This window comes from Perognathus longimembris, chromosome 7, assembly GCF_023159225.1.
Source record: "Perognathus longimembris pacificus isolate PPM17 chromosome 7, ASM2315922v1, whole genome shotgun sequence".
NCBI classification, from domain to species: domain Eukaryota; kingdom Metazoa; phylum Chordata; class Mammalia; order Rodentia; family Heteromyidae; genus Perognathus; species Perognathus longimembris.
In genome coordinates, this window is record NC_063167.1 from 25,477,995 (window position 1) to 25,505,360 (window position 27,366).

Below are 27,366 nucleotides of genomic sequence, written 5' to 3' on the forward strand. Positions count from 1 at the left end.
GCCACAAGGCTCCTGCTGTGGAAATCAATCAGCTGTGTATCTCCAGCTACTTCCTGTAGCGTGTGTAGTGGAATGGCATCAGCCCTTGCACCAGCTGGGAATACTGATCTCTGTGACTTTATCAGACTCTGTCTCTTGAATCTAGCTGTTTGGAACAAAAGACCCTTCTGTTAGAAAGACAGAGAGCTGGTGTGATTGCACAGTCGCTGCATACACACATAGTTCCCACGAATAAACACACATAAATTATTTTGTTGCCTTCTAAAACTTGCATCTCGTGATGGATTCCCCAAACTTCTGTCTGTATTCACCCTTTCTGTGAGTATGTATCATTCCTCCAAACTAGATGGAAGGAGCCATCTGATTTGAATAATAGGCTGTTGGGAACTGGTCTGTTTCTGCACCCTAGGCTTTTTCTTCTTCAATCTTGGGTTACATATTTGAGCCCCATTATCTTTCCCTTCCTGTTTCCTATATGGACTGTTCCCTCTAGCCACTGTAGACAATCCTGTACTTTTACCTGTTTTGATTTCTACCCATACTTGAAGATATAACTCAAGTCCTACCTCGTTAAAATGCTTTCTAGCTCATTCCATCTTCTGACCACCCAAATCACTGAATATATGTAAATCATTTGGTCCTTATTACATATTGCCTAATTTGGGCACTTTATGATTAAATGTATTTGTCTATCCTTTTTCTCAATGAATCCTTTTTTGTGTCCCTCAAAGTAAATAGAATATTGGTGTATAAATAGTTGAAGACAAGTGAATATTAGACTGGTTGGATGAAGGCCCTTTATTTTCCATAAGCCATGTGAGCCCTAGGATTCCAAGTGTGGTCTACTCTGCTGCACTTAAGGTAGATGCTTGTATACTCTTAGCCTGGTTCCCTCACCTTTTCATCATCTATGTACCTGTTCTCTGCTATTGCTTAAGTTAAGAGCATACATCACATGTCAGTATTAGCCCAAACAGCAAAACTAAGACAGAAACTTGCTACTCCATATGCACTTGAAGATTATTTTGTAATACACATCACTTTACTGCTATTGTCATCTGTACAATTAATAGGCAGTAAAACAAGAGTCTTCATACTTCAGCCTGGTAAAAGTAGAAAAAAAAGTAGAATCCACATTCAAGTTTGACTACTGGCTCTGTTATTACAAGCTGGAAATATCTATGTTTGGGTACTAGCTCTGTGATTACAAGCTCAGTGACCATGTAGAAAATTAAATTCTCTGCATATTGATTACTTAAGTGTAAAATAGGAACAGTAGTAAATTATACCTTCAGGGTTTTTATGAGAATTAAATGAGGTTATATAGACCAAAGCACTGACTTATATAGGTACTCAATAAATCATAATCTCTTAAAGAAAACACCTAAATATACAAATTAGAATATTGTACAATATTTTAATAAGATCAGTTATACCTTTTTATGCCTAGGGATGATCTAAGACTCATCTACCACTACATTAAATCTTTATCTTTTTGGAAAAATGGAAATTATAAAGATGAAATAAAATCTGTCTATAGCAGCAATGAAGCATATAGATAGTCAGACAGCCTTCGTGAACCGATTTAGTAAGGCTTATTTCTGACTCTAGTATAGCAATACATAGGCAGATTCAGGTTATGACTCCTTAGCACAACTTAAAATACCTTTTTATACATACATAAATATAGGTGTTTATTCATTAATTTATTCGTTTCTATCAGAATCCCAAAGCCAGCAACTATCCTGAGATCATTTTGGCCTTGGCTTACGAACTCTACAAATAAATGTTATTTTCAAATCATTAACCACAATTAACCAGAAGCCATTACCAGCTCAGTGACTTCCCTAGCCATGCATTTGCCCATCGTATTAGCTATAATGATCTCAGAATCCTTGGCCTAATTAGCTATAGCTTTTATCATAGACCATATTCTGTCCTCCATTGCCAAACAATGGCAAGTACTAAGTCAGCATCTTTAAGAGAGATATCTCTTAATATTAATAACTCCTAAAGCATAAAGGTATAAGGGGGGAATGTCAACTTAGTTTCCAAGCACAAACACAGATAAAATTAAAAACTCAAGTACATTTCATCTCTTTCAGTCTCATACTAGGTTGAGATGTTTTACAAAAGGCCTTTAATTTTTTACAATTTTAGCAAATATGAATGTCTTGTGTGTAAAAGTCAAGGGAGATAATTCAAAGAAATTAAACTTAGGATTCTCCTTCTTGAATCTATGGTCTCCACTCTAGTAAACCAAGCTATGTTTGATTTTTTTTTTTTTTTTTTTTTTTTGTCGGTCTTAGGGCTTGAACTCTGGGCCTGGCTGCTTTCCCTGAGCTCTTTAGCTCAAGACTAGTGCACTACCACTTGAGCCACAGTGCCACTTCTAGTTTTCTGGTGGTTAACTGGAGACAAGAATTTCATGGACCGGGCTGGCTTTGAACCACAGTCCTCAGATCTCAGCCTCCCAAGTAGCCAGGATTACAGCCACTGGCACCAGCATTGATAAGATTCTTTAAACTCAAACTCAAATTATTTCTCTGTTTGTGAACAATAGCAAGAATGCTTTAGTGACCCTTGTCCATTTAGCCATAGTGAGAATTAAAGCAGTGTCCCAGGCACCTACCTATCCATCACTTCACAGCCATTGTCATTTAATAGTGTACAGTTAGCAAGAGTCTTCATTCTTCATTCAGCTGGGTATAACAAGGGGAAAAATAATCTATCTATATAACAGCAGTGGCTTCTCAAGCCCTCAGGAAGCTGCTTGGTTTTTCCACCTCTACCATTAATACTATGTCACTTTTATCAAAGAAAGCCAAAATAAGTATGCAGGAGGGAATCCAGTGTGTGTATGCCCAACTGCTAGGTGGCATAAAGGAATTGGAGAATATTTTAGACTGGCTTCTGAAGATTCTGAAAAAGAGAATAAGAGGTCCCAGGGAAGCAGCGAGTTAGAAAAAGCAAAAAGAAAAGTAACTTAATCACACAAATATTGAAAAAAGCACAAGATTTTCTTATTCATCTTTGATGCCTCATTTTTATTCTAGTGCCAATATAAATTTTGTATCATTGGTTTTGTTAAGTAAGCATTTAATTGTACAAATTATACAAATATGATAAAACTTAGTTATTCAAAAGTAATTAGTTGGCTGGGAATGTGGCTTAGTAGTAGAGTGCTTGCCTAGCATGCATGAAGCCCTGAGTTCAGTTCCTCAGTACCACATAAACAAGAAAAGCCTGAAGTGGCACTGTGGCTCAGGTGGTCCAGTGCTAGCCTTGAGCAAAAGAAGCTCAGGAACTGTGCCCAGGCCCTGAGTTCAAGCCCCAGGACTGGCAAAATAATAATAATAAGCAGTAATAGCAGTAGTTATGAAATTAGAGAACTTGTAACGTTATGGTTACTTATTTAGTTTAATATTTATGGGCAGGTGATTGTTGGAATAGGGCCATATTTTTATTTCTCTTATTTACTTTGAAGAGCACAGTTAGCACAGCTAGACTTCTGCATGTTTCAAAAGAGATATACTCATTAACTGACTTGTGCAATAGTAACCCCTCTTTATAACACCTTAATGATAACAAAATTATATTTCTAAAAAAGCACAACTAGAATTTTGTACATTAAAAACTTGGGAATAGAGGCTGGGAATATGGCCTAGTGGTAGAGTGCTTGCCTTGTATACATGAAGCCCTGGGTTCGATTCCCCAGCACCACATATATAGAAAACGGCCAGAAGTGGTACTGTGGCTCAAGTGGCAGAGTGCTATCCTTGAGCAAAAAGAAGCCAGAGATAGTGCTCAGGCCCTGAGTCCAAGCCCCAGGACTGGCAAAAAAAAAAAAAAAGTAATTGAAAAACTTGGGAGTAATTAAATTTAAACTATCGGGTTTTTTTTTTGTTTGTTTGTTTTGTTTTGTTTTCTTTTTCGGAAAGAGAGCCAAAGATGTAGTATTGAAAAACTTAAGATGCATATCTTTTCTTCTTAGAAAGTTAAAGACAATTTGATCTTAAGAGCTTAAATGGGTGATAATCAAACTTTAAAACAACAATCAAGAGATAAAATACTAGCATAGAGTTGGGAAAAAATACTCCATAAAATACCTTAAAAGACCTGGGTCAACTGGGTACCAGTGGCTCAGATCTGTCATCCTAGCTACTCAAGAGGCTGAGATCTGAGGATTTCAGTTCAAAGCCAGCCTGGGAAGGAAAGTCTGTGAGACTCTTAATTCCAATTAATCACAGAAAAAGCCAGAAGTGGCACTGTGGCTCAAGTGGTAGAACACTAGTCTTGAACAAAAAGGAGCTCAGCAACAGCACCCAGGCCCAGAGTTTGAGCCCCAAGACCGGCAAAAAATAAAAATAAAAAAACACCAAAAAAGCAAAAATCTGGGTATCAGTGGCTCACATCTAGAATCCTAGTTCCTCAGGAGGCTGAGATCTGAGGATTGTAGTTCACAGCCAGCCAGGGCAGGAAAGTCTGTGAAACTCTTATCTCCAATTAACCACCAAAAAACAAAAACAAAAAAAAGCAACTAATTCAGATTTAGCACCCAGGCCCTGAATTCAAGCTGTAGTATCTGCATATACACACGTATACACACACACACACACACACACACACACACACTTAAAAAAGAATTTCGCATTTTTCTTGGATAAGCATTTGAGCTTGTACTTTTAAAGTTATATATTGGTAAATCAAGCCATACGCCTAGAACTATGACTAAAGACCTTAGAATTTCATTTTTCAAGATATCCAGTGGTATAAATACAGAGGTGGGAATAAAATTATTTGTTAAATGATCTTCTTACTTCCTTATACCACTTTTGCTCACTGGACAGCCTTCTAGTTTTCAAAATTATCTGTGTTTTGTGAAATTGGTTTCAAACAAACACTTTTTTTCCACATGAAAAAATAATTGCTTGGGCTAGGGATATGGCCTAGTGGCAAAGAGTGCTTGCCTCCTATACATGAAGCCCTGGGTTAATTCCCCAGCACCACATATGCAGAAAGCAGCCAGGAGTGGCGCTGTGGCTCAAGTGGCAGAGTGCTAGCCTTGAGCAAAAAGAAGCCAGGGACAGTGCTCAGGCCCTGAGTTCAAGCCCCAGGACTGGCAAATAATAATAATAATTATTATTATTATTATTGCTTGATTAACAAAATGCAAGAGACAGGTTTCAAATACTCCTTCTCTAAGTCTTTATTTTATTTTGTCAGTCATGAGACTTAAACTCTGGGCCTGGGCGCTCTCCCTGAGCTCTTTGCTCTACCACTTTGAGCCACAGCTCCATTTCCAGCTTTTTGGTGGTTAACTGGAGATACCAGTCTCACAGATTTATCTGCCCATGCTGACTTCAAGCTGAAAACCTCACATCTCAGCCTCCTAAGTAGCTAGGACTATAGGCATGAGCCACCAGTGCCTGGCCAATAATTTGGCAGTTGAATGAGTTTCATATACTTAAGAAACTTTCCACACAACATTCAGTTTATAATATTCCTCCATAAATTTCAAGTAACTAAATCTTAAGGTAGTACTATTTCTCCGAATAAAGGGCAAATTCCATGGCCTGGCATTCACAAGCCCTGCTGAACTAGTCTTGAGCTTACTTGCAGTTCTAACCTCTTACTTCACCCTGCCACACATTCTTCTTCGGTCATTCTGAATTAGAATTTGCTTGTTTAAAAATGTTGGTTTCCTGTCTCTAGTTCTTCATTTGGAAATACTTGTCTTCACCGTCTCTGCATATCTATATCCTAATATGTAACTGTGAATCCCTCTAGGAGTCTTTCCTGATTCTCCCTGCTTTCTGTCAGATTCTTTTTTTCTAATTTGCAAAAAAAAAAAAAAATGCTTTTGTCATCACCAGATGTCTAGAAACAGGAAAGGGCTTGCAGAGGTCATGGGAGTTCCTGCAGAGTGTGTGGAAAGTTTTCTCTTGGGTTCAAAAATGCATAAGTGCTCAAATAGCTTTGAAATCCTTAGTTTCCCATTTAAAACAAACTCTACACCATGTTGTGTTACTTTTTGAAGCACTCTGTAGCCAACTTTATAATAATGAGAGCACAAGAGGATGGTATTGACTGATGCCTAACAGGTACAGGCTAATACTGTGGAGTTTCCACTTGTAAATAAAGCATGTAAAATCTCGATATCCTAAGATGAAAGACATTCTGTAGATCTAAAATGAGCAAGATCCAACCCATATCCTATGTCCTCTTCTATTTCAAGAGAGCGTTCCCATCAAGGTAGATAAAAAGGCCTTTTAGAACCTAAAGAGTGGATGTAGAATCGTAGACTGTTCTACTGGGCTGGCAGTTCAGATCTGAAGCAGACAAAGGCAAAGTGCCAAGTCCACAACTTGGAAAGGGGAGCTGTGTTAAAGTGTGAGGAGACTCCACCCAGCTGCCTTTAATTAAGAAGACAGCAGGAAGGAGCTAAAAGAGCCAGGATTGTTCTTTCTTCTAGGTTCACTGAAGGAAAATCTGACACCAGATCCTGTTCTTAGGAATTTCAAAATAAGTATGGAATTCTTTGAGCTCTATAATCCACTAACTGGAAACTAATTTGGAATGTGGCTTGAGCACATACATTTGTGGTTTCAGGGGTAGAGAAAGTATCTCAAGAGGTACTCTGGAACTCTTTTTAAGGAAGCTTCTCTTTAAAATAAACAAAAAAAAAAACTTTACACATAGCATGTGAAATTCACAGATGCTTATTTTGTTTTAGCTATCAGAGTACCAAGAGGCTGAAAGTTGTATCAGGTATTTATTTCAGTCACTGAGATGGCTATTGGCAGAGTTCCACATACCAAAACTAAAGAGAAACTCATGAACTGATAAAAAGAAAGAGGAAAGAGACCTTATGCTTTCTTTAAAAAATAAATAGTAATGAGGGGGAGAGAGCAAAACACTCAGAAGGTTGTTTGTTGTAATGTACTGTCCTGGGGCTTGAACTCAGAGCCTGGGTGATGTTACTGAGTTGTTGTTTTTTGTTTGTTTTTTTTTTAACAAAGCTAACACTCTACCACTGAAGCCACAGCTCTACTTCTGGCTCTTTTTTTGTGGTTAATTAGAGATAAGAGTCTCACAAACTTTCTGGCCTGGGCTGGCTTTGAACTGAGATCCTCAGATCTTAGCCTTCTGTGTAGCTAGGATTATAGGCATGAGCCATTAGCGCCCGGCTATGTAATGTCTTTTTATAGGTTGGCCATGTTTCAACTTATCAGGAGTTTCTAACACCTTAATTAAGAGTATGACTAAAGATGAAAAGTAATTTGAATCTGAACATCAAAGTTGCTGGAGTGATCTATTTTACTGAAGTACTAGATGAGATGGGTAGAATAATTTGGATAAGATGGGGTGGTTAATTAAGAAAAAGACTAAAGTGATTGGCACCTGACTTGGTGAGGAAGCAGGAAAGGAATTTCTAGCCATGAAGGTTGTGATTACACATCAAATCATTCTTTATAACAGAATAACCACCCACACTTAGTCCAGAGCCAGAATTCCTCAGATTCTTCCAACCAGAGGGCCCTTGGCATGCTAAACAGTCTCTTACGGTATCTGAACACTTAAGTAAACGTATTTGGCTAGCGATAAGCAAGTGAAATGGATCTTGTCTTCATTGGGTTTTTCCAACTGTACTGACCAATTAAAATTAAAATTTAAACATAGATTTATCCAACTGTTAAGTTCCAGCTCTGTAAATTGATCAATTCTTAGGGTCACAGAGTTAGGATGGGCTTTAAAACATCCTGAACAAACTAGAGAAATTTGTGAATATATATCTCCAAATTTCTTGCTTGAATTTCTCCTCAAATACCTGTGGGGTCAGAAAAGTCACCCTAAATAAGGGACACGCTTTTCTTTGAATAGCTGCCAGAAAGTTCTTTGTTGGTTTGAAATCTGCCCTGAATTTTAGTATGCCAGCCTAAGGAGACATTTAGAACAATTTTTTTCCTCCCACGTACCATCTCCCCAGATACTTCATGTTGATCACATCTCCTGGAGCTTTATTTCTTAGGTCAAGTATTCTTGTTTCTTCCTACTGTGTGTTCATTGGTTAAGATTCCTACTGTCTTGAAGTATAGACCAGTATTTCACAGGATCCTGAGCTACTCCTTAAAATTTTTAGAACTAAAGAATATTAAAAGTAAAAACGCTGTGGAAACACAATCTAGTCTGACTCTCTGTACTCTCAGTTTATAGATGAGAGGAGTCTTTTGTATCTGAGTGGGTAGAATTTGATCAGCAGATCAGCGATGAGAACTGATCATTCCTTTTGCCAGAGAAAGTGTGTTAATTCCGCTCACTAGCTTCAACCCATTCTTGTCAAAGATCACTCTGGCCCAAGCAAGCCCAAGGCTCAGCTTAGGGTTTCACTGCCAGATCGACATCACCAACTACTATTGGCTTCATTTACTGTTTGTGTCAGGGGTAGGAATAACTTTTCCATAAGTTTTATAATCCGTGTTGACATACGATCCAACAGCGATTCCGACAGTTTAATAGACTTTCTTTTTTCCTTCATAAAACTGAAGAGTGACCGTCATCACAAAGGCATCTCTGAGATGCAGCTGCCTCTGGTGAACAGCTTCCTGGATTGCCCTTTGTACTTGCTTTGTGTAACTGAAGGTAGCATTTCTAAAACCCAAAAGGTTGTGATTGTGGAACATGTTTCTGTAATATTGTCTTTTCAGGGGTTTGAAATACAGACCCATGCTTTTCCTCTTAGTTCTAAGCAGATTCTGGTTTCTGCGTAGCAATAAAGGACCCCAGGTGTCTGGAGCGCGGGGTACTGCGCCCCCTTGTCGATTGACACCGCTAAGGTCCAAGTGGAGAAGTTCATTCAGGTGGATGTAAGAGCTGATCAGCTTGACAAGGGGAAGACCGGTAGCCTGCCTAGAGTTTACTCGATAACTTGATCTCTTGGCATGACAGACTTCCTTGGGACACCAGCGAAGTTCTGGGTTTAACGGTGGAGCGTTCTTCCTCTGGCATCAGGCGTGCACAAGGTGACAGTGGAGGGACCAGGGAAAACCTTTGGCGGCCGAGTGGGAGCCTAGAATCTTGCCGGCGACCCGCCCACACTGCGCTACCCTGCTGGCAGATGGGGGCCCCGCGTGGCCCTCGCCAGAACCAGCTGGCAGCGGGGAGGCAGAGGCGCCCCTTTTGGGTTCGTTCGCCCTTGGGCTGGGCTAGGAGCCGACGCACGAACGGGGTTGAGAGGAGGCCGGGCCAGCGGAAGGGGGCGGGCCTCCCTTTGTCAGGGGATTTGTGCGGCCTGCGGAGGCTCCGGTTGGTGCCGCGCGCCCTCCCAGGGGGCGGGGCTTCCCCTACGGCCCCGGGGCGCGTCGGGCGTGGGCTTCCGAGCCTTGCGGTTGGCGCCCAAGATGCCTCATTCCGAACCTGGTCGTAGCCCCTCCCTCGGCGCCTCGGCCTCCAATCCTGTCCGCCGCCCCTCCGGGGTCGCCTCTTTCCCGGGCCCGCCCCCCTGAGCCCCGCCCCCGCCTCCTCCCCGGGCTCTGGCGAGGCGAGCTCCCCAGCTTCGAGGGGGGGGGCCTGCCCGGGCGGGGCAGCGCGGCGGCGGCGGAGCGGGAGCCGGAGGAGAGCCGCCCGCCAGCCAAGCACTTCCAGCGAGCAGCGAGCGAGAGGGCCTCGCCGCGCTAAGCAGGCGGCTCGTCCCCCGCCCGGACAGAGCGGAGCCTTTTGTTCCCAGCCAGAAGTTTGCATGCCGTGACAGCTGCGGACAGGGAGGACGACGGGGCCGCGGGCCGCAGCGCGGTGGAGAATAGAGGCGGCTGCTTGTCATGCAGCCCACGGCACCGAGGCTACGGGCGGGGGACTGGCGGCGGCGGCGGGGGAGGCGGCGCCCACAGCACTTGGGACCCAGCTGCCAGAGGGACAAACTAACTTCCTGAGCGCGGAACCAGAGGCCGGCGCGATCCGAAGCCACCTGCCCGCCTGCGGTGAGGTGACCCTGGCCCTTGGGCGCGCGGCAGGCTCGGGAGGAACGGGTGGTGCTGAGCAAGCCCCTCGGCGGCCCCTTGTCCGCAGCTGCAGCTCATCGGCTTCCAAAAGGCCCGGCGCGGGGCTCTCCACGCGCCTTGTTTTGCTGCCACAGCGTAGGGTTGGCCTGGAAGCCGCAACAATGCCATGATGTTTTGGAGACAGGAAACCCCAAACTGGCCTGGAACGAAGGACTTCCTGTGTTTAAAGTTGCAGGAATATCCGCCGACCGGCCCAGTTCAAATGCAAACACCCCAACTAGGGAAGACGAATGTCTTAATTCAGACCAGCTGGACTCTCCAGAACTGGAATAGAGGATAAATGAAAGGAATTCTTAGCTTGGGCCATACTTGAAGACTAGAGGCTGTGGCATTGTTATTAAAGGACAAGGTGTACATTCACTGCTCCCAACTCTGTTTTGGTGAAAAGTGAATGGAACTAGATACTGAATAAGACTTGTCAGAATCAAATACTTTTTGCTGACTGAATGTGAAAGAGCAGTGCTCCTTAAATAAAAATTTAAAAGAACACACCAGAAGCCATACAAGGAACTATTTTATGCTTGTTGATTAAATCATACTGTTTATCTGTCTGTAACTATGAAGCTGCTAGCCTGTGAGGAGAAAACTGTTTGTCTTAGAGCTTCTCTCAGAATGATTTTAAAGTATAACTCCCAGGTCTTTCTGGGGAGCAGATGCAATTGGTGGTTTGAAGAATAAACATGTGAAAGGACTTACAATTCGTGTAGAATGCATTTTGAGGAAACCTGTCGAACAACTTTTGACAAGAGTGAAGGTTCATCTTGACTGAACCAGTATGGGTAAACCATTGAGCAGGCCAGACTGTTTAAGGCGGAACCCTACCTGCCTGGGGAAGGGGGAGGATGAGGATGGCTATATAGAGGACTGCTATGTTCCACAGCGGTCTATATATGATACAATGAGGATAAATGAACAGATTGATCAGGGGTCAAAGCTTAATCAGACTTCAAAAAGTACCATGGAAAAGATGGAAGGAAGTACCATATCCAGCAATGGTACATTAGGAGCAGCATCGAATGTTTTTGAATCTAGAGCACCAGAAGGCAAAAAGCTGGATGAGAGAATAATATTTGATGCCTTAAAACTAAGCAATGATGTGCAAAAGTCAGCACCTGTGCCACCCAGAAGGCGGCCAAATGCAGAACGCAAAGACAATGTTAACCGGAGATCATGGAAGGCCTTTATGCCACCTAATTTCCCAGAATTTGCAGAAAGGATGGAAGCTTCCCTCAGTGAAGTTTCAGAAGCTGGTGCTTCAAATCCTTCATTGCAGGAGAAGAAGGAATCCAACTCTGCATTGACAGAAAGCTCTGGTCATTTGGGCCACAGGGAGCCTCAGTCAGAGTCAGTAACTTTGGAACATGTGTCCAAATCCATAGCTCTTCCAGAAGTGCTGGATGTGAAAAACTTAAGTGGAGACTGTCAGGACTTCAGATTCCAGCAGCACAGTGAGAGCTCTCCACATGAATTCCAACCTCTGGTATCAGAAGCTGCATCGGCAAGTGGTAGCACAGATGTAATTCAGGAATACAGATTCTCAAGTGCAACCTGGCCCAGGGCTGTGAAAAGTTCTGCTAAGGGAGGTTTCAGTGATAAGCTGCACCCGCTTGGGGATCCAGTCTGCACTGTGGAAATGCCACCCCTTTCTCCTTGCCTGAGTGAAGAGCTGTTAGATCCAACATTACCTATTCTCATAACTCCCAGCCTGAGAGAGAAAACAGAGTCTGAACTAAAGTTTGAGGAGGATGAGCGGTGGATCATGATGGAGGCTGAGGAGGAATGGGAGGAAGAGAAACTGACAGAGACAGGAGCAAAGACTCTTCTAATGGCAGATGAGAAGAACAGCCTGACAGATATTTTTGAAGAAAGGGAACCAGCAAACACAATAGCAGTGGTGGAGGCCAGAGCTGATTGCTTAGCTGCTGTCTTGGAGACTTTTGACCCTGTAGCTATTGATCAGATTTGTTGCTCTGAAGACTCACAGCCAGCTGGAGAACAACAACTCGCTTCTTTTCCCAAGGATACACCCCTGGATTGCAGTTGTGTTTTCGCAGGTGAGGGTACAATTGATGAGATGAAAACCAGAACTGCTCAGGAGCTAAAAGATCTTGTTTTAGAATTAGAATGTCCTGTTGATACAGAGCAGCTCTCTGACACAGATTCAGTACAGATGTTTCTTGAACTTGAAAAGGAGTGTTTATGTGAAGAAGGAGTAACTCCTTCAGATGAACTACAGAGTGGAGCCTCTTCTGAAGGGCCGGCCCTATCCCAGAATGCAGAAAATTCACTTGTAATCAGTCATTTTTCAGGGGCTGCCTTAGATAAGGAACAGAACATAGACCTTTTAAATGTAAATGTAAAGGACCATGATACTGGATTGGGTTGTGAATATATTAATACCCTGGATTCTTCCCAGGTACCTAATGCTGTGGTATTTACTGCCTATCCTGATATGAGGGACATTTGCAAGGACTGTGAAAAAGTGCCTTTTAACCTTGAGATTGTAGGGAAAGATGAGTCTCCAGGTGATCTGGAATCACTGGGCGAGCTAGACACAGTAGGATTTCTGAACTCTGATCATAACACTTCTTGTGAAGAAAAATTATCAGTCTTTTTTGCTTCTGAGGAAGCCAAAGAAAATGGCAACTTGTCCCAAGTAGACTACATTCAAACTGAGGGGAATGTGGTAGAGAATATTGAGAGGATCTCCCTTAGTTTTGCATTTAAATCTGACCTAAGAGATGTTACCTCAGGACCTGAAGTAGAGGTGTTGTCATCTGATTCTAGTTTATTAACAGATGAGATGCATTTGAAAAGTGAGAAAGAAGCTATTGATCAAGAAAATAACAATGTGATGTGCTTGGGAAATATGGACTCATGCATATTGTCCATGGAAAACGTTTGTGATGAGGATAGTGAGGCAGAAGAGCTGGATTATCAGGCTAAGCTTTTGGGGAGTGGAGACTTCCCAGAGCAGGTCTTCCAGGATCTCCAGAGAAAATCTTCAGAGTTAGAAGTTCTGAGTTTACACTTGCTTACTGGAGAACTGACACATAGCAGAGATGGAGTGGAAACCATGAATTTTGATAAGCCTGAGCTAGACCTGGCATCATCACAGGGAGAGAAGATGGAAATACAAGGTTCAGATTCATGCCTGAATATCTCTCCAGAGGAACAAGTTGTCAAAGCTAGTAATACTGATCCAGTTTTAGAAGAATGGACATCCAACCAACAGATACCTTCCCAGATAGCTACAGTACCCACCCCAGAAGACATCTCAGTTGTTGCAGTGTCTGCCTCAGAGGGGCCTGATGTCTCAGCTGCTTCTATAGAGACCTCAGAGGAGGACATCCCAGTTGCCTCAGTGGCCACCATAGATTCATATATCCCAGCGGCTGTCATGGTCACCTTAGAAGAAGATGTCACAGCTGCTCCAATACTAGCCTCAGAGAGAACTGCCACCCTAACTATTGCAGTGCCTGCTCCTGAGGGTACTGCTGTAGTACCCTCTCTAGTGAAGACTGCTCTAGCTGCTGCAGCAGCCATCACAGAGGAGGATGTGTCAGCTGTTGCAGAGTCTTCCCTAGAGAGGACTACTCCAACTGCTACTGTACTCACCACAGAGGAGGATGACACACCAGAAGGGCTTGGCACTCCAGCTGCTTCAGGGCCCACCTCACAGGATCCCAACTCTCCAGTTGCTACAGTGTCTGAACCAGATCCTTCAGCATCAACTGCTGCAGAGGAAACTACACTGCCAGCTCTTGCAGGGCCCACCACCCCAGAGGAGCTTGTTGCCCCAAATACTGCAGTGCCCACCACCCCAGAGGAGCTTGTTGCCCCAAATACTGCAGTGCCCACCACCCCAGAGAAGCCTGCTGCCCTAACTCTTGCAGGGCCTTCTACCCCAGAGAAGCCTAATGCCTTAGCTGCTGCAGTACCCTCCCCAGAAGAGCCTGATACTACATTTACAGAGTCTACTGCAGAGGACTCTGCAACCCCAGCTTCTGCAGAACCTACCCCCACAAAGCCTAATACCCCCGCTGTTAGTGTATTTACCCCAGAAGGACCTGCTATCCCAGCTGCTGCAGTGCCTGCTATGGAGGAGGTTTTCACCACTGGTGGACCCTTCCAGGGAGGTACTGCCCACACTGATTCAGTGCCTTTCTCAGAAGAAGAAGCCTCTTTTCTTGAGGAGGCTTCCCTCACTGAAATGTGGATCAAGGAGGACCTTGATTCTTCAACATTTGGAATAAAAGAAGTGACTGGCACAGCTCTACATGAGAAAGTTCCTTTGGCTGCAACTGATGGATTAAATTCAAATGAGGTAATTGTTGCTCATTTTGCTGCCAGGAAGGATCTAAAGAGTAAAGTGAGATTTACAAGTTCTCTAACTTGGTGTTAATGAGAAATGACATACCTAGTCCTCTCTTTTGTTCATTTTGCGCCCTGGGCTTATAATTTCTTTATTTTCCTATTGAGTTTAGGGGGAAATGTGTCTTAATTTTGTCTGGTGAAAAGCTCTGATTCATACACCATTTTTTATTCAGATAAACAACAGTGGCAACTGTGATGTAAAAAGTTGTAGATTTACATTTTTAAAAAGATTATTGGCAGCAAAGTGTGATTCTGCCTTTGTAATACATGGGTAGTTCTTTCCTTAATCAGGAAACATGAGTACTCATTGGTGATATCAGTAGTTAGGCAGAGGCCAAAATGTGAGCTTTGAGTGAGACCTGGATTACTATTTAACCACTTAGGGAAAATTAGTTAGATATTCTGAGTCTTCAATTTCCTCTTTTGATAAGGTATGAGGATTGTAAGGATAAAATGACAGTGCATTTAAAGCATTAGGTGTGTAAGGTTTCAATCACTGGCTACATTCTTCCATTTCCCTTAAAATAGATACGTTAGTTAGCTAGAATTCACCAAAGCAGTTTGGGTGAAAGCAGTACAAAGATGCATGAGTAAGAGCTTTTTAAAGGCAAATGGGTATGTTTCTTAAAGCTGGAGGCATAATACTTATGAAAAACTAAGAGATACTTTAATCATCTTGTAAAATTGTCTTTGTGTCCTTAAGTCATTTTCTTTCCCTGGAGCTCTTATTTTTTAGAGTCTATAAAAATAGAAGATCCTCCTGGATCTATTTTCACTCCTAAGATTTTTTGTTTTTGCCACAGGGTCTAGCTTTTACCTGGAACTCACTCTGTAGCCCACACTGGTCTTTAACTCTGAGATCCTTCTGCCTTAGCCTCCTGAGTGCTGGGATTACAAATGTATAATTACATCTGGCATTTAGTTCTAAGATTCTAAACGTTAGATGACAAAATCTGTTAGGAAACAGTTGAAAATGGTGTGTGACATCAACGAGCCCTCCTAGTCAAAGGAATTTGAAATCAGCTACTTTCTGCTGCCAAGTGTCATTTGGATCACTGGTAAAGAGTAAAGGGTTCAGAGGTTGAGTCTGATGCAGTTAAAGATAACTGAGAGTTGTTAGGGCTTACTTTATTCAAAAGACCCCAAAACATGGTAGACGTTCACTGTTGACTGAATGGATGACTGTCAACATCACTTGTACATTCTATAATAACATCAGTGGACATTACAAAAAAAAAAAAAAAGTAAGTTACCTACCTTATTGCAGAACCCTTCAGGACAGCTTTAGACTACTAGAATGCCAATTAAAAATGGAGGTGGGTCACACTTGTAATCCTAGCTACTCAGAAGACAGATCCTCAGAAGACCTGAGGATCTGCCAGTCTGGGCAGAAAGTCCATGAGATTACCATTGTCAGTTAACCATCAAAAAGCTGGAAGTAGAGGGCTGGGGATATAGCCTAGTGGCAAGAGTGCCTGCCTCGGATACACGAGGCCCTAGGTTCGATTCCCCAGCACCACATATACAGAAAACGGCCAGAAGCGGCGCTGTGGCTCAAGTGGCCGAGTGCTAGCCTTGAGCGGGAAGAAGCCAGGGACAGTGCTCAGGCCCTGAGTCCAAGGCCCAGGACTGGCCAAAAAAAAAAAAAAAAGCTGGAAGTAGAGCTATGGCTCAATTAGGAAAGTACTAGCCTTGAGCAAAAAACCTCAGGGACAGCACCCAGGCACCAGGATCTGCACAATAAACAATCTCCATAAAACATACCTTCCAGAATGCTTCAGAAGGCAGTTTTTTTTTTAATTTATAGGATTTCTACCTCCACTTCTGTGCTTTGTTGACTGCAATTTCCTTCTACCTTGTGTCAAATGATCTGCTGCTGAATTTTGGCAATCTGAGTGTCAACAGGTCCTAAGTTGGCAAGCTTTTTCACTGTGACAGATAAGAAATCAGAAATAGGCTCAGTTGTCTCATGGAATTGTTTGGCCAGCATCAGAATATCTCCCAGCTGTTTTTGCCTGCACAAATGTGTGTGTGTGTGTGTGTGTGTGTGTGTGTGTGTGTGTGTGTGTGTACGTACGTATGTACGTACGTATCCTTCTTTGGTAGTAGTAGAGTTTGACCTCAGACTCACACTTGCTAGTCTGGTGCTGTACCACTTGAGCCATTCTTACAGCCTGATTAACATAAACTTTCCAAATAGCCAGTAACAGTTTGGCAGCAAATTGCCAAAGCTAGTTTGCTATTTCTGTAGTGGGATCTGAGCCCACTAAGAGCAATCTGTGGTTATTTACACCCACTTAGAGATTCCAAATCACTAGTTGAAAGGAAGGGGTGAAAAAAGGGTTTTGTGCACAGTATAGGGGTTTTATAAGATTAAGTTTTACCAGTGGAGTAATTTTAAGCAAAAATTAAAGAGAACCACACCATCAGTTCTATCTTTGATTGGCTTTTTTTTTTTTTTTAAACTCAGGGCCTGTACACTGTCCCTCAGTTTTTGTGCTCATGGCTAATGTTCTTCCACTTTTGCCGCAACTACACTTTTGGCCTTAATTTTGGTGGTTAATTGGAAATAAGAGGCTCACAAACTTTCCTGCCTGGGCTGGCTTTGAACTGTGATACTCAGATATCAGCCTCCTGAGTAGCTAGCATTACAGATATAAGCCACCAACACCTGACCAGTTCAATGTTTGAATGCCTAGCTGATCCACAGAAGTTTCATGGTTTGATTTGCCTTCCTTAACACCATTTCTATGCAGTCATTCATTCATCAGATAAATACTGAGTGCCTACTCTGCCAAATCCTGGCCTCCTGCAGTGAATACAATTGGTATGGTTCCTGCCTTGATGGAACTTAATAAGGGGAGACAGACATTTAAGCAAAAAACTATCTTTCTCACAAACTATGAAAAAATTTAGAATTAAGAAGAAAGATAGCAGTGGATTTGAAGACAACAGATGGAATAAAAAGTATTTAGGAAGTAGAACAAGACTTGATAATGGCTTTTGTGTTGGGGTTGAAACAGAAAATTATCAAGGATAACTTACATATACTGGTTTTGTAAGCTGAATAGATATTTAGTAAATTGTTGATTGAAGGAGAAGAAATTTTAGGGGTAAGAAACAGAGAGTCCTGTTGTATTTTGGAACTATTAGGTTCAAGGTCTGAATCATTTATATAGAAATAATAAGAGAGCAATTGGATATAAAAGTTTCAAGCTAAGAAAAAAGATAGAAATTTGTAATTATAAGCATTTATTGGCGTTACTATTTAAAACCATAAAGTCAGGCATGGGTGGTCCATGTCTATAGTTCTAGCTACTCATGAGGCTAAGATCTAAGAATTGTGATTCAAAGCCAGCCTAGGCAGCAAAGTCCTTGAGACTCTTATCTCCAATTAACCATCAAAAAGTCAGAAGTAGAGCTGTGGCTCAAGTGAGAGTGTGCTAACCTTGAGCAAAAAAATCTCATGACCAGCATCCAGGCCCTGTGTTCAAGCCCCAAGACTGCTCCCCCCCCAAAAAAAAATAAAGTCATAGATATGGATGAGATTGTTCAGGAAGGATATAGAAAGAAGGCCTAGGGCTAACATCCTTCCCTCATCTCCACCCCCAGAGACTCCCAACACTTGGAGATGAGGAAGAAAATGAAAAAAGAACAAAGGACATTAAAAAAAAGATCAATGAGGGCTGGGAATATGGCCTAGTGGCAAGAGTGCTTGCCTCATATACATGAAGCCCTGGGTTCGATTCCTCAGCACCACATATATAGAAAATGGCCAGAAATGGCCCTGTGGCTCAAGTGGCAGAGTGCTAGCCTTGAGAAAAAAGAAGGTAGGGACAGTGCTCAGGCCCTGAGTCCAAGCCCCAGGACTGGCCAAAAAAAAAAAAAAAAAAAAATCAATGAAATGGGGGATGGTGGCTTACATCTCTAGTCCTAGCTACTTAAGAGGCTGGATCTAGAGGCTTGAGCTTGAAAGCCAATCCAAGCAGAAAAATCCGTGAGATTCAACCTCCAAATATCCAGCAAAAGGCCAGGATGGTGGTATGGTTCAAGAGGTAGGATGCCAGCCAAAAGACTCAAGTCAGCTTGAAACTAGAGAATATAGTATCACCAAAGATAAAAGTATTTTAAGAAATTCTTTGATAGATTTTCTATTTTATGTCCCTGTTTCATCTTACAGTCCTAAAATAATTCTGCAAGTATACTACTCTGGAAAATGTCATTGCTACTTAGTTAAATAACATGGCACAGCCCAGTTTCATTAACTGAAATGGGAAAGAATAGGAATTTTAATGTAGCTAAAAGCAACAAGCTGTTTTGCAAAAGAGCTCTATTTTGGAGCTAACAGAAGAGAACAAGTGTTTTCAGATTTACTTTCATTAATATTCTGTGTGCTTATATTAAAAACAAATATGTGGGGAATATTTACTTAGAAGTACATTACTTTGTTTTTCAACTTCCGAAAAATGTTGAGACAAATACTTGTTGTCCCAGTCAACTTAATCTAGTCTGGAGGTGGAAAGTGAAGGAATATCTAGTACTTTGATAGGAAGTACTTATAAACAGAAGGATTGGTTTTTTTGTTGGTACTGGGGTTTTGATTCGCTGATGGTACCTCGGGCCTGCCACTTGCTATGCAGGCAGTTTGCTACTGAGCCACACCTCCAGCTATAAACAGAACATTACAAGAATTAGCTCACTATTATGAGAGAGGTTGATTATTAGGTAATTTAAATATATTTTATTTTCTGTATCATTTTTAGCACTATCCAATAGAATTACCTGCTAAGGTAATAATGTTCTCAGTTACGCTGCATGGTAGACACTAGCCACATGTGGCTGATGACCACATGAAATATGACTAGGAATGCAATTTTTAACCAGTCCTGGGGCTTGAACTTAGGCCCTGAGCACTGTCCCTGACTTCTTTTTTGCTCAAGGTTAGCACTTTACCACTTGAGCCACAGTGCCACTTCTGGCTTTTTTCTAGGTATGTGGTGCTGAGGAATCGAACCTAAGGGCTTCATGTATGTGAGGCAAGCATTCTACTACTAGACCATATTCCCAGCCTACTACAATTTTTAATTAAGGTTTAGTTTATTTAAACTTAAGTAACTATAAGTAGGTTATAGGCTTTTATTGCCAGTTGTAGTATGAGACAGATTTGATTACTGGGTAAAGGGGGCTCTTCTGTGTGGACTTGATACCTTTTCTATGTTTCATTGGTTCTTTGCCTTTCAAATGTTCATCACCTCCCGTCATCATTTTTATCACACCAAAACAACTTGAAATTTCATGGCCTTTTCTCCTTCTACAGATTTTCCTTCAGGGTATTTCTTTTTTTCTGCCAGAATCCTGGGATTTGAACTTAGCCTTCTACCTCTTAAGCCATACCTCCAGTCTTGTATCTTGCTGGTTGAGTCTCACATCCTGAAGGTATCAGCCTTCTGAGTAGCTAGGGTTAGAGGCATACGCCACCAGTGGCTTGGCTAGTATTAGTAATTTTCAAGGTAGTATCTTGATATGTCTGGGTAGGGCTGGACGGTGATGGTACAAAGTAAAGATCACTGGTAATTACCTTTGTATCTTTACTGGGGCTTTCCTTCTCTGCTTACTCACCCAACCATACACATTCTTTCCGGGTTTTTTTTTGGGGGGGGGGAGGGGTGATGCTGATCCTTCTGGTGGGGACTGACTGATTAAGGCTAGTGCTCTACAACTTTGAGTCATAGCTCCATTTCCAGCTTTTTGGTAGTTAATTGGGAATAAAGAGTCTCGTGGACTTTCCTGCCTGAGTCAGCTTTGAACCATGATCCTCAGATCTCAGCCTCCCAAATAGCTAGAATTAGAAGCATGAGCCACAGCACTCTACTCAACCATAATCCCAGTGTGGTGGTCTGTGGTCCCATACAGACTGAAATTAATCTAACCCAAACTTAGACTTTTATTTTATGTTTATTTTTTAACCTCTTTTCTGTCAAGCCTTAATTGACTCACCTCTCCCACCAATTTTTTTTTCTTTTTTTTTTTTTTTCTTTTTTTTGCCAGTCCTGGGCCTTGGACTCAGGGCCTGAGCACTGTCCCTGGCTTCTTTTTGCTCAAGGCTAGCACTCTGCCACCTGAGCCACAGCGCCACTTCTGGCCGTTTTCTGTATATGTGGTGCTGGGGAATTGAACCCAGGGCTTCAAGTATACGAGGCAAGCACTCTTGCCACTAGGCCATATCCCCAGCCCCTCTCCCACCAATTTTGAGGAAATTTTAAATGGAAGAAAATAAGAGTGGAAATATATTCAGGCTGGTTTCTACCAGTTTCATCTGGTAATTGAGAGAATTCTTTACTTCAGGACATGTATTTATTTCATTCTTCACTTTTAGAATGGTAGTGTAATAATAAAAGTACCATTTTCTTCTGACTCTGTTTCCTTTTAGAAGTGTTCGTGTTGTAACTGTAGTAGAGAAAAATAGGCAGTTGGTTGTTACATTTGTTCACTGTTCTAAAATTCCATGATGAACATGATACACAGTATCTTTTAAAAATTATTTTATATATCTGCATCTTAGCATATGTGTGAGATTGTTAGGGACATTTCTAGGCCCTTTCCCTTTGTAATCAGCAAAGTACTGTTTCAAGATCATTAGCTATGTGTGATTCCACGTGGCACTGAAATGGAATAAAGTTAAATGGCCATAAGAGAATTAAGCTATGAAGCTGTCATTTGCATACTATTAATGTTTTGACTGAGCTATATTCATCCTAGTCAGAGAAGTGCATTGCCGATTATCAGTGATCAATTGACACTAATTTTGAAAGTATTTTTAAATGCTCATTATTTATTGCCATTCTTTTTTTGGATTCATATATATTGCACTTACTTTCTGGTATTTAGCACTCTATCACTTGAGTCACAACACCACTTCCGGCTTTTTCTATATATGTGGTGCTGAGGAATCGAACCCAGCGCCTCAGGTATACGAGGCGAGCACTTTACCACTAGGCCATATTCCCAGCCCAGCAACTGATTTTTTTTAAAGTGAGTTGTTGTATCAGAGATGTCAGCAGTGCCATAAGTCTTGCTCATTACATGTCCATAGAAGGACATATTGAAATATGAAAACATGTGTTCTTTTGATTCTTTACCATTTAAGTGGCTTATTTTGTTCTTTTCAATTCTTTGTCATCCTTCATGAAGTCGTAAATCTCTCAAGAATACTTGCTCATATACTTATTATATTGTGTAAGGTTACATCTTGGTTTGCAATTATTCAGATGTTTCAGAAAGAACAAGTGGATCCTCTTCAGATGAAATTGCAACAGGTGAATGGACTTGGCCAGGGATTAATTCAGAGTGCAGGAAAAAACTGTGATGTGCAGGGCTTAGAACATGACATGGATGAGATCAATGCTCGATGGAACACACTGAATAAAAAGGTAAGTGACAAGCAGGTAACAAGTATGCTGGGACCAGAAGGCATAGAATCTAAAATTTCTAACTCTGAAGTTTATCTAGAACCTGAATGGAATAAAAACTTAGTGCTTGCGATCTGTGGTTTTAAAGGGGGTCAGTAGTAATTTAAAAGTTCTTTTCTCATAATAAGCTTCCTTTCGATGACACAGGTTGCACAAAGAATTGCACAACTACAAGAGGCTTTGTTGCATTGTGGGAAGTTTCAAGATGCATTGGAGCCATTGCTCAGTTGGTTGGCAGATACTGAGGAGCTCATAGCCAATCAGAAACCTCCATCTGCTGAGTACAAAGTGGTAAAAGCACAGATCCAAGAACAGAAGGTGAGAATGTGGCAACAGTGAACTGAAACAACCATAGGGAGTGACAGACAATACATTTGCTTATACTTTAAAGAGCAAGTCAAGAGAATCTTTACCTACTATGTGTCCTCTTGAAAAGTGGAAGTTGAACCAGACATGGTAGTGCATGCCTGTGTACATGCTAGCATTCAGGATGTAAGGAAGGAGGAATGAGTTCAAGGCCAGGAAAGGCTACATAGTGAGACAATGTCTCACTAAAAGAAAAAAGGGCAAGTGGAAATTGATTTTTCCATCTTGCTTTAAGCTACTAGCTTGCTACGGTGTATATTAGATCAAACTAGACTGAACGATTTCAAAGTCTCATCCACAGCTTTATGTTAAAGTTTTTCTAATGTTGTAGGATCAGCAATATTGTAAATGATATAGAATGTAAACATTGAAGGGTATTTTTAGTTTAATTTCTATATTAATGTTTCTATCTAATAATGTTTACATAAAGGAAGTTTTTCCAGCCTCATTGAGGCATAATGACGAAAGTTGCACATATTAACAATAAGGCAATGTTTTGCTATTTATATGCATTATGAAATGATTGCCTCAGTCAAGCTAAGGTATTTTTCACCATACTGATGGTATATGTTTATGTATCACACTTGCTAGGCAGGCTTTCTACTGCTGAGCCACACCTTCACCCATTTCTTTCCCACTGTTTATTTTTGAGGCTGGACTGCAATCCACCTCTTCCAGGCTTCCTGTCATAACAAATAATCAGTACACACCACTATGCTCAGCTATAGGTTAAGAAGGGGTCTCTGATGTATGCCTCCCCCCAAGCCTCCCAAATCTCAGCCTCTTTTTTTTTTTTTTTTTTTTTTGGCCAGTCCTGGGCCTTGGACTCAGGGCCTGAGCACTGTCCCTGGCTTCTTTTTGCTCAAGGCTAGCACTCCGCCACTTGAGCCACAGCGCCGCTTCTGGCCATTTTCTGTATATGTGGTGCTGGGGAATCGAACCTAGGGCCTCGTGTATCCGAGGCAGGCACTCTTGCCACTAGGCTATATCCCCAGCCCAAATCTCAGCCTCTTAATAGCTAAGATTATAGGCGTTAGCCACCAGTGCCCAATGTGTCTCATGTTTTTGCCCAGGGTCAAGCCCAGTCTACAGGGATCACAGGAATGTGCCAACATAGCTAACTTATTCATTGAGTCAGTCTTACTTTTTGCCCCAGCTGACTTCAAAACTGATCTTCCCCATCTCTGCCTCCGAAGAAGCTGTGATGACAAATATGAACTACCTTGTCCATCCCTATACTGATTTTTCAATGTTCTTTTTAATTTGTTCAAACAAAAAAAAGTTCCTGTTTTTATATAACAGCAATCACAAGCACTATTTAAAAACTGGAGTGTAAAAACCTTATAAGAGGTGGTTGGAACTGTGCTGTGTTCTCATGCTTTTGTCTCAAGGATGGACAAAAACACATTATTAAGCCTAGAATTTGGTGAGAAGGATTATGAATTTTTCTCCTATTTCAGATTTGTAAATGACCCTATATTGTCACTTTCCATTCTCTTTAAACATGTATACTGTAGTTGCTCCAGAGGCTCCTAGATGATCGAAAGGCCACAGTAGACATGCTTCAAGCTGAAGGAGGTAGAATAGCTCAGTCAGCTGAACTGGCTGATAGAGAGAAAATCACTGGGCAGTTGGAGAGTCTTGAAAGTCGATGGACTGAACTACTCAGCAAGGCAGCAGCCAGGTAAAATTAGAGGGGTTTTGATGAATGTATCAGAAGTTGTTTTGTCTCGTGTTATATTCATATTCCTGAAGCACTTTTAAAGCTCCTTGATGATTCATGTACTGCTTTGGAAGGTGGTTAATGGCTGTTATTTGAAGAGTGATAAGTTTTTAGACATGTTCTTCATAGCCAGAATCACTCTGGAAATGAGCTTCTGCTACTCATAAATTTCAGAAGACTTACTGATCTGTGTAGTTGTTCTGTTGTAGTACAGTTGCAATTCCAAACAACAGATTTAGGCTCCTACATACAGTCCAACCAGAGTAGTTGGATTTATTTTTTGGTTTTTGCGGGGGAGGGGGAGTTGGCGGTGTTGGTTGTAGGGCTTGAACTCTTGAACTCAAGGCCTGGATAATGTCCCTGAGCCTCTTTGTGCTCAAGGCTAGCACTCTACCACTTGAGCCACAGAGCCACTTCCAGTTTTTGACTGGTTAATTGGAGATAAGAGACTCACAGGGACTTTGCTGCCTGGGCTGGCTTTGAGCCATGATCCAGATCCCAGCCTCCTGAGCAGCTAGAATTACAGACATGAGCCACCAGCGCCTGGCTGGTTTGGGTTTTTGGTTTTGGTACTAGTCCTGGGGCTTGAACTCAGCATTTAGGTGCTATCCCCAAGCTTTTTTGCTCAAGGCTAATGCTCTACCATGTGAGCCACAGCTCTATTTGTGGCTTTTTTGCTAGTTAATTAGAGATAACACTCTCAAGAACTTTCCTAACCAGGTTGGCTTTGAACCACTATCCTCAGATCTCAGCCTTCTGAGGAGCTAGGATTACAGGTGTGACCCATCAGCATCAGGCAGTAGAGAGAGAGAGAGAGAGAGAGAGAGAGAGAGAGAGAGAGAGACTGTGTCCCTGTCCGTCCCCCCTGCACCTTGAATTCCAGGACTTTAACTCTCACTCAGTTTTTGTGCTTGTTATTGGCATTCTACTACTTGAGCTGTGCCTCCAGTTCAGTTGTATATGTGTGTTTTCTTGTTCTCCCTGCCTTTCTGGTTAATTGGACATAGTGTCTCAGTACTTTACTGTTCTGGCAGCTTCAAACCATGATCCTCAGATCTTAGCTTCCTTAGTAGCTAGGATTCCAGGTATGCACCACCAGTGCCCAGCCCCAGCCAGAGTTTTTGGTATTTATAAATAATACCTTTGATATTTGTAATTAAAATTGATTATGCTACTCTTTTAGCATACCTTGGTATTAGATGTTTTCACCTTCATGTCATTTGTAGGTCACATGAATGTCTTATGCTTTTATCTTACACTGTCCTTAATATTTAAAAATAAATGCCAGCTAATCAGAAATAAATTAAAGTAGTACAGTTGATTGTTTAGCCTTTCAGTTCCTTGGTAGTCAGTGACAATCTTTTTTTTTTTTTTTTTTTGCCAGTCCTGGGCTTGAACTCAGAGTGCTAGCCTTGAGCGGGAAGAAGCCAGGGATGGTGCTCAGGCCCTGAGTCCAAGGCCCAGGACTGGCCAAAAAAAAATAAAAATAAAAAAATAAACGATACCTAGTAAAGACTTAATCATATCTGATACTAGTATGAGTCATAATGTAACTTCGTGCTTACGAAGTTTGTTTTATGTATTTATGTAGGCAAAAACAGCTGGAAGATATCCTGGTCCTGGCCAAACAATTCCATGAGACAACTGAGCCTATTTCTGACTTCTTATCTGTCACAGAGAAAAAGCTTGCCAACTCAGAACCTGTTGGCACTCAGACTGCCAAAATACAGCAGCAGATCATTCGACACAAGGTAGGAGGGAATTGTGGTCAACAAAGCACAGAAGTGGAGGTAGAAATCCTAGGACTTAAAGAACCACCTGCAGCATTCTAGATGTATTTCACGGGTAATTTATTTATTTATTGTGCGAGTCTTGGGCACTGTCCCTGAGCTTCTTTTGTTTAAGGATAGTGCTTTACCACTTGAGCCACAGCTCCACTTCCAGCTTTTTTATGGGTAATTGGAGATAAGAGTTTCTGGACTTTCCTGCTCAGGCTAGCTTTGAACCTTGAATCCTCAGATCTCAACCTCGTGAGAAGCTAGGGTTACAGGCATGAGCCACTTGTGCCTGGGTTTTGAAGTTTAATTTAAAATGGAGTCAACTTATTGAAACACCCACATCATTGAGGTAAAAGTAGAAATTGACTAATAGGTTGCCATCAGTAAAATACAGCTTTTATTTCACTTTTTGTTATTTTTACTATATAGTAGGTGAACTTTTTAATTTAATTTGTAATATCATTTGTTATTCATTGTTTTATGTTTGCCTTTCATTTATTTTGTTTCTGCTGTTTATTTTTTCCATCTGGATTTCCAGGCTCTGAATGAAGAAATAGAAAACCATGCCACAGATGTGCACCAGGCAGTCAATATTGGGCAGTCTCTCTCTTCCCTGACATGTCCTGCAGAGCAGGGTGTTTTGTCAGAAAAGCTAGATTCACTGCAGGCTCGATACAGTGAGATTCAAGACCGGTGCTGTCGGAAGGCAGCCCTGTTTGAACAAGCACTGTGCAATGCTAGACTGTTTGGGGAAGATGAGGTGGAGGTGCTCAACTGGCTGGCTGAGGTTGAGGACAAGCTCAGTTCAGTGTTCGTAAAGGATTACAGACAGGATGTCCTGCAGAAACAGCATGCTGACCACCTGGTATTTGTGTTTTCCATTCTTATTGGTTATGTTACTAAGTTATTTTGTCATTTTGATGTGTTTCTCTTCATTCCTTTTTTCTTTTATTTTCTTTCTTTTTCATTCCAAATACTTTGTTTTATGAGTATGTACATAGTTCACTTGGTGCTAAATACTGATTTTTTTTTTTAATCTGTCCTGGGGCTTGAACTCAGGGCCTGGGCACTGTCTCTGAGCTTTTCTGCTCAAGGCTAGTGAGGCTTGAGCCTCAGTGCCACTTCTAGTTTTCTGGTGATTAATTGGAGATAAGAGTTTTTGTGCCTGAGCTGGCTTTGGAACCATGCTCCTCAGATCTCAGCCTCCTGAGTAGCTAAGATTATAGGCATGAGCCACCAGTGCCCAATAGTACTAACCCTGTTTTAAGTGAAAATTCTTGTGTTTAATAACTGAATAATTCTAGATGATACAAAGTATTATCAGGTCCCATTTCATCTCCTCCAACTCATGGTTTACTCATTAGATAATAGAAGACCAGGGTTCTATTTCAGCAGATTTATGGAAAAGAATATATTTGAGAATACTTCAATGGGCTTGGAGTCAGGGCCTGAGTACTGTCCTTGGCTTCTCTTTGGTCAGGCTAGCACCCTATCACTTGAGCCACAGCATTACTTCTGGCTTTTTCTATATATGTGGTGCTGAGGAATCGACCCCAGGGCTCCATATATTCAAGGCATGCACTCTACCACTAGGC

The 27,366-nt window shown here is 41.7% G+C and overlaps 1 protein-coding gene across 17 annotated transcripts in view; it reads left to right on the forward strand.

Moving 5' to 3' along the window:
• Macf1 (microtubule actin crosslinking factor 1) overlaps positions 1 to 27,366 on the forward strand; it is a 357,403-nt gene that overhangs the window by 276,231 nt on the left and 53,806 nt on the right. For 16 of the 17 annotated variants that reach the window (XM_048350958.1, XM_048350967.1, XM_048350964.1 and 13 more), the window contains 5 exons: positions 21,704 to 21,865; positions 22,052 to 22,222; positions 23,788 to 23,954; positions 25,585 to 25,744; positions 26,310 to 26,636. In XM_048350958.1, coding sequence (XP_048206915.1) covers positions 21,704 to 21,865; positions 22,052 to 22,222; positions 23,788 to 23,954; positions 25,585 to 25,744; positions 26,310 to 26,636 — 987 coding nt within the window. Of the gene's footprint in view, positions 1 to 9,552; positions 14,386 to 21,703; positions 21,866 to 22,051; positions 22,223 to 23,787; positions 23,955 to 25,584; positions 25,745 to 26,309; positions 26,637 to 27,366 lie in introns of those variants that run through there. The other variant, XM_048350968.1, reaches the window with a different exon arrangement.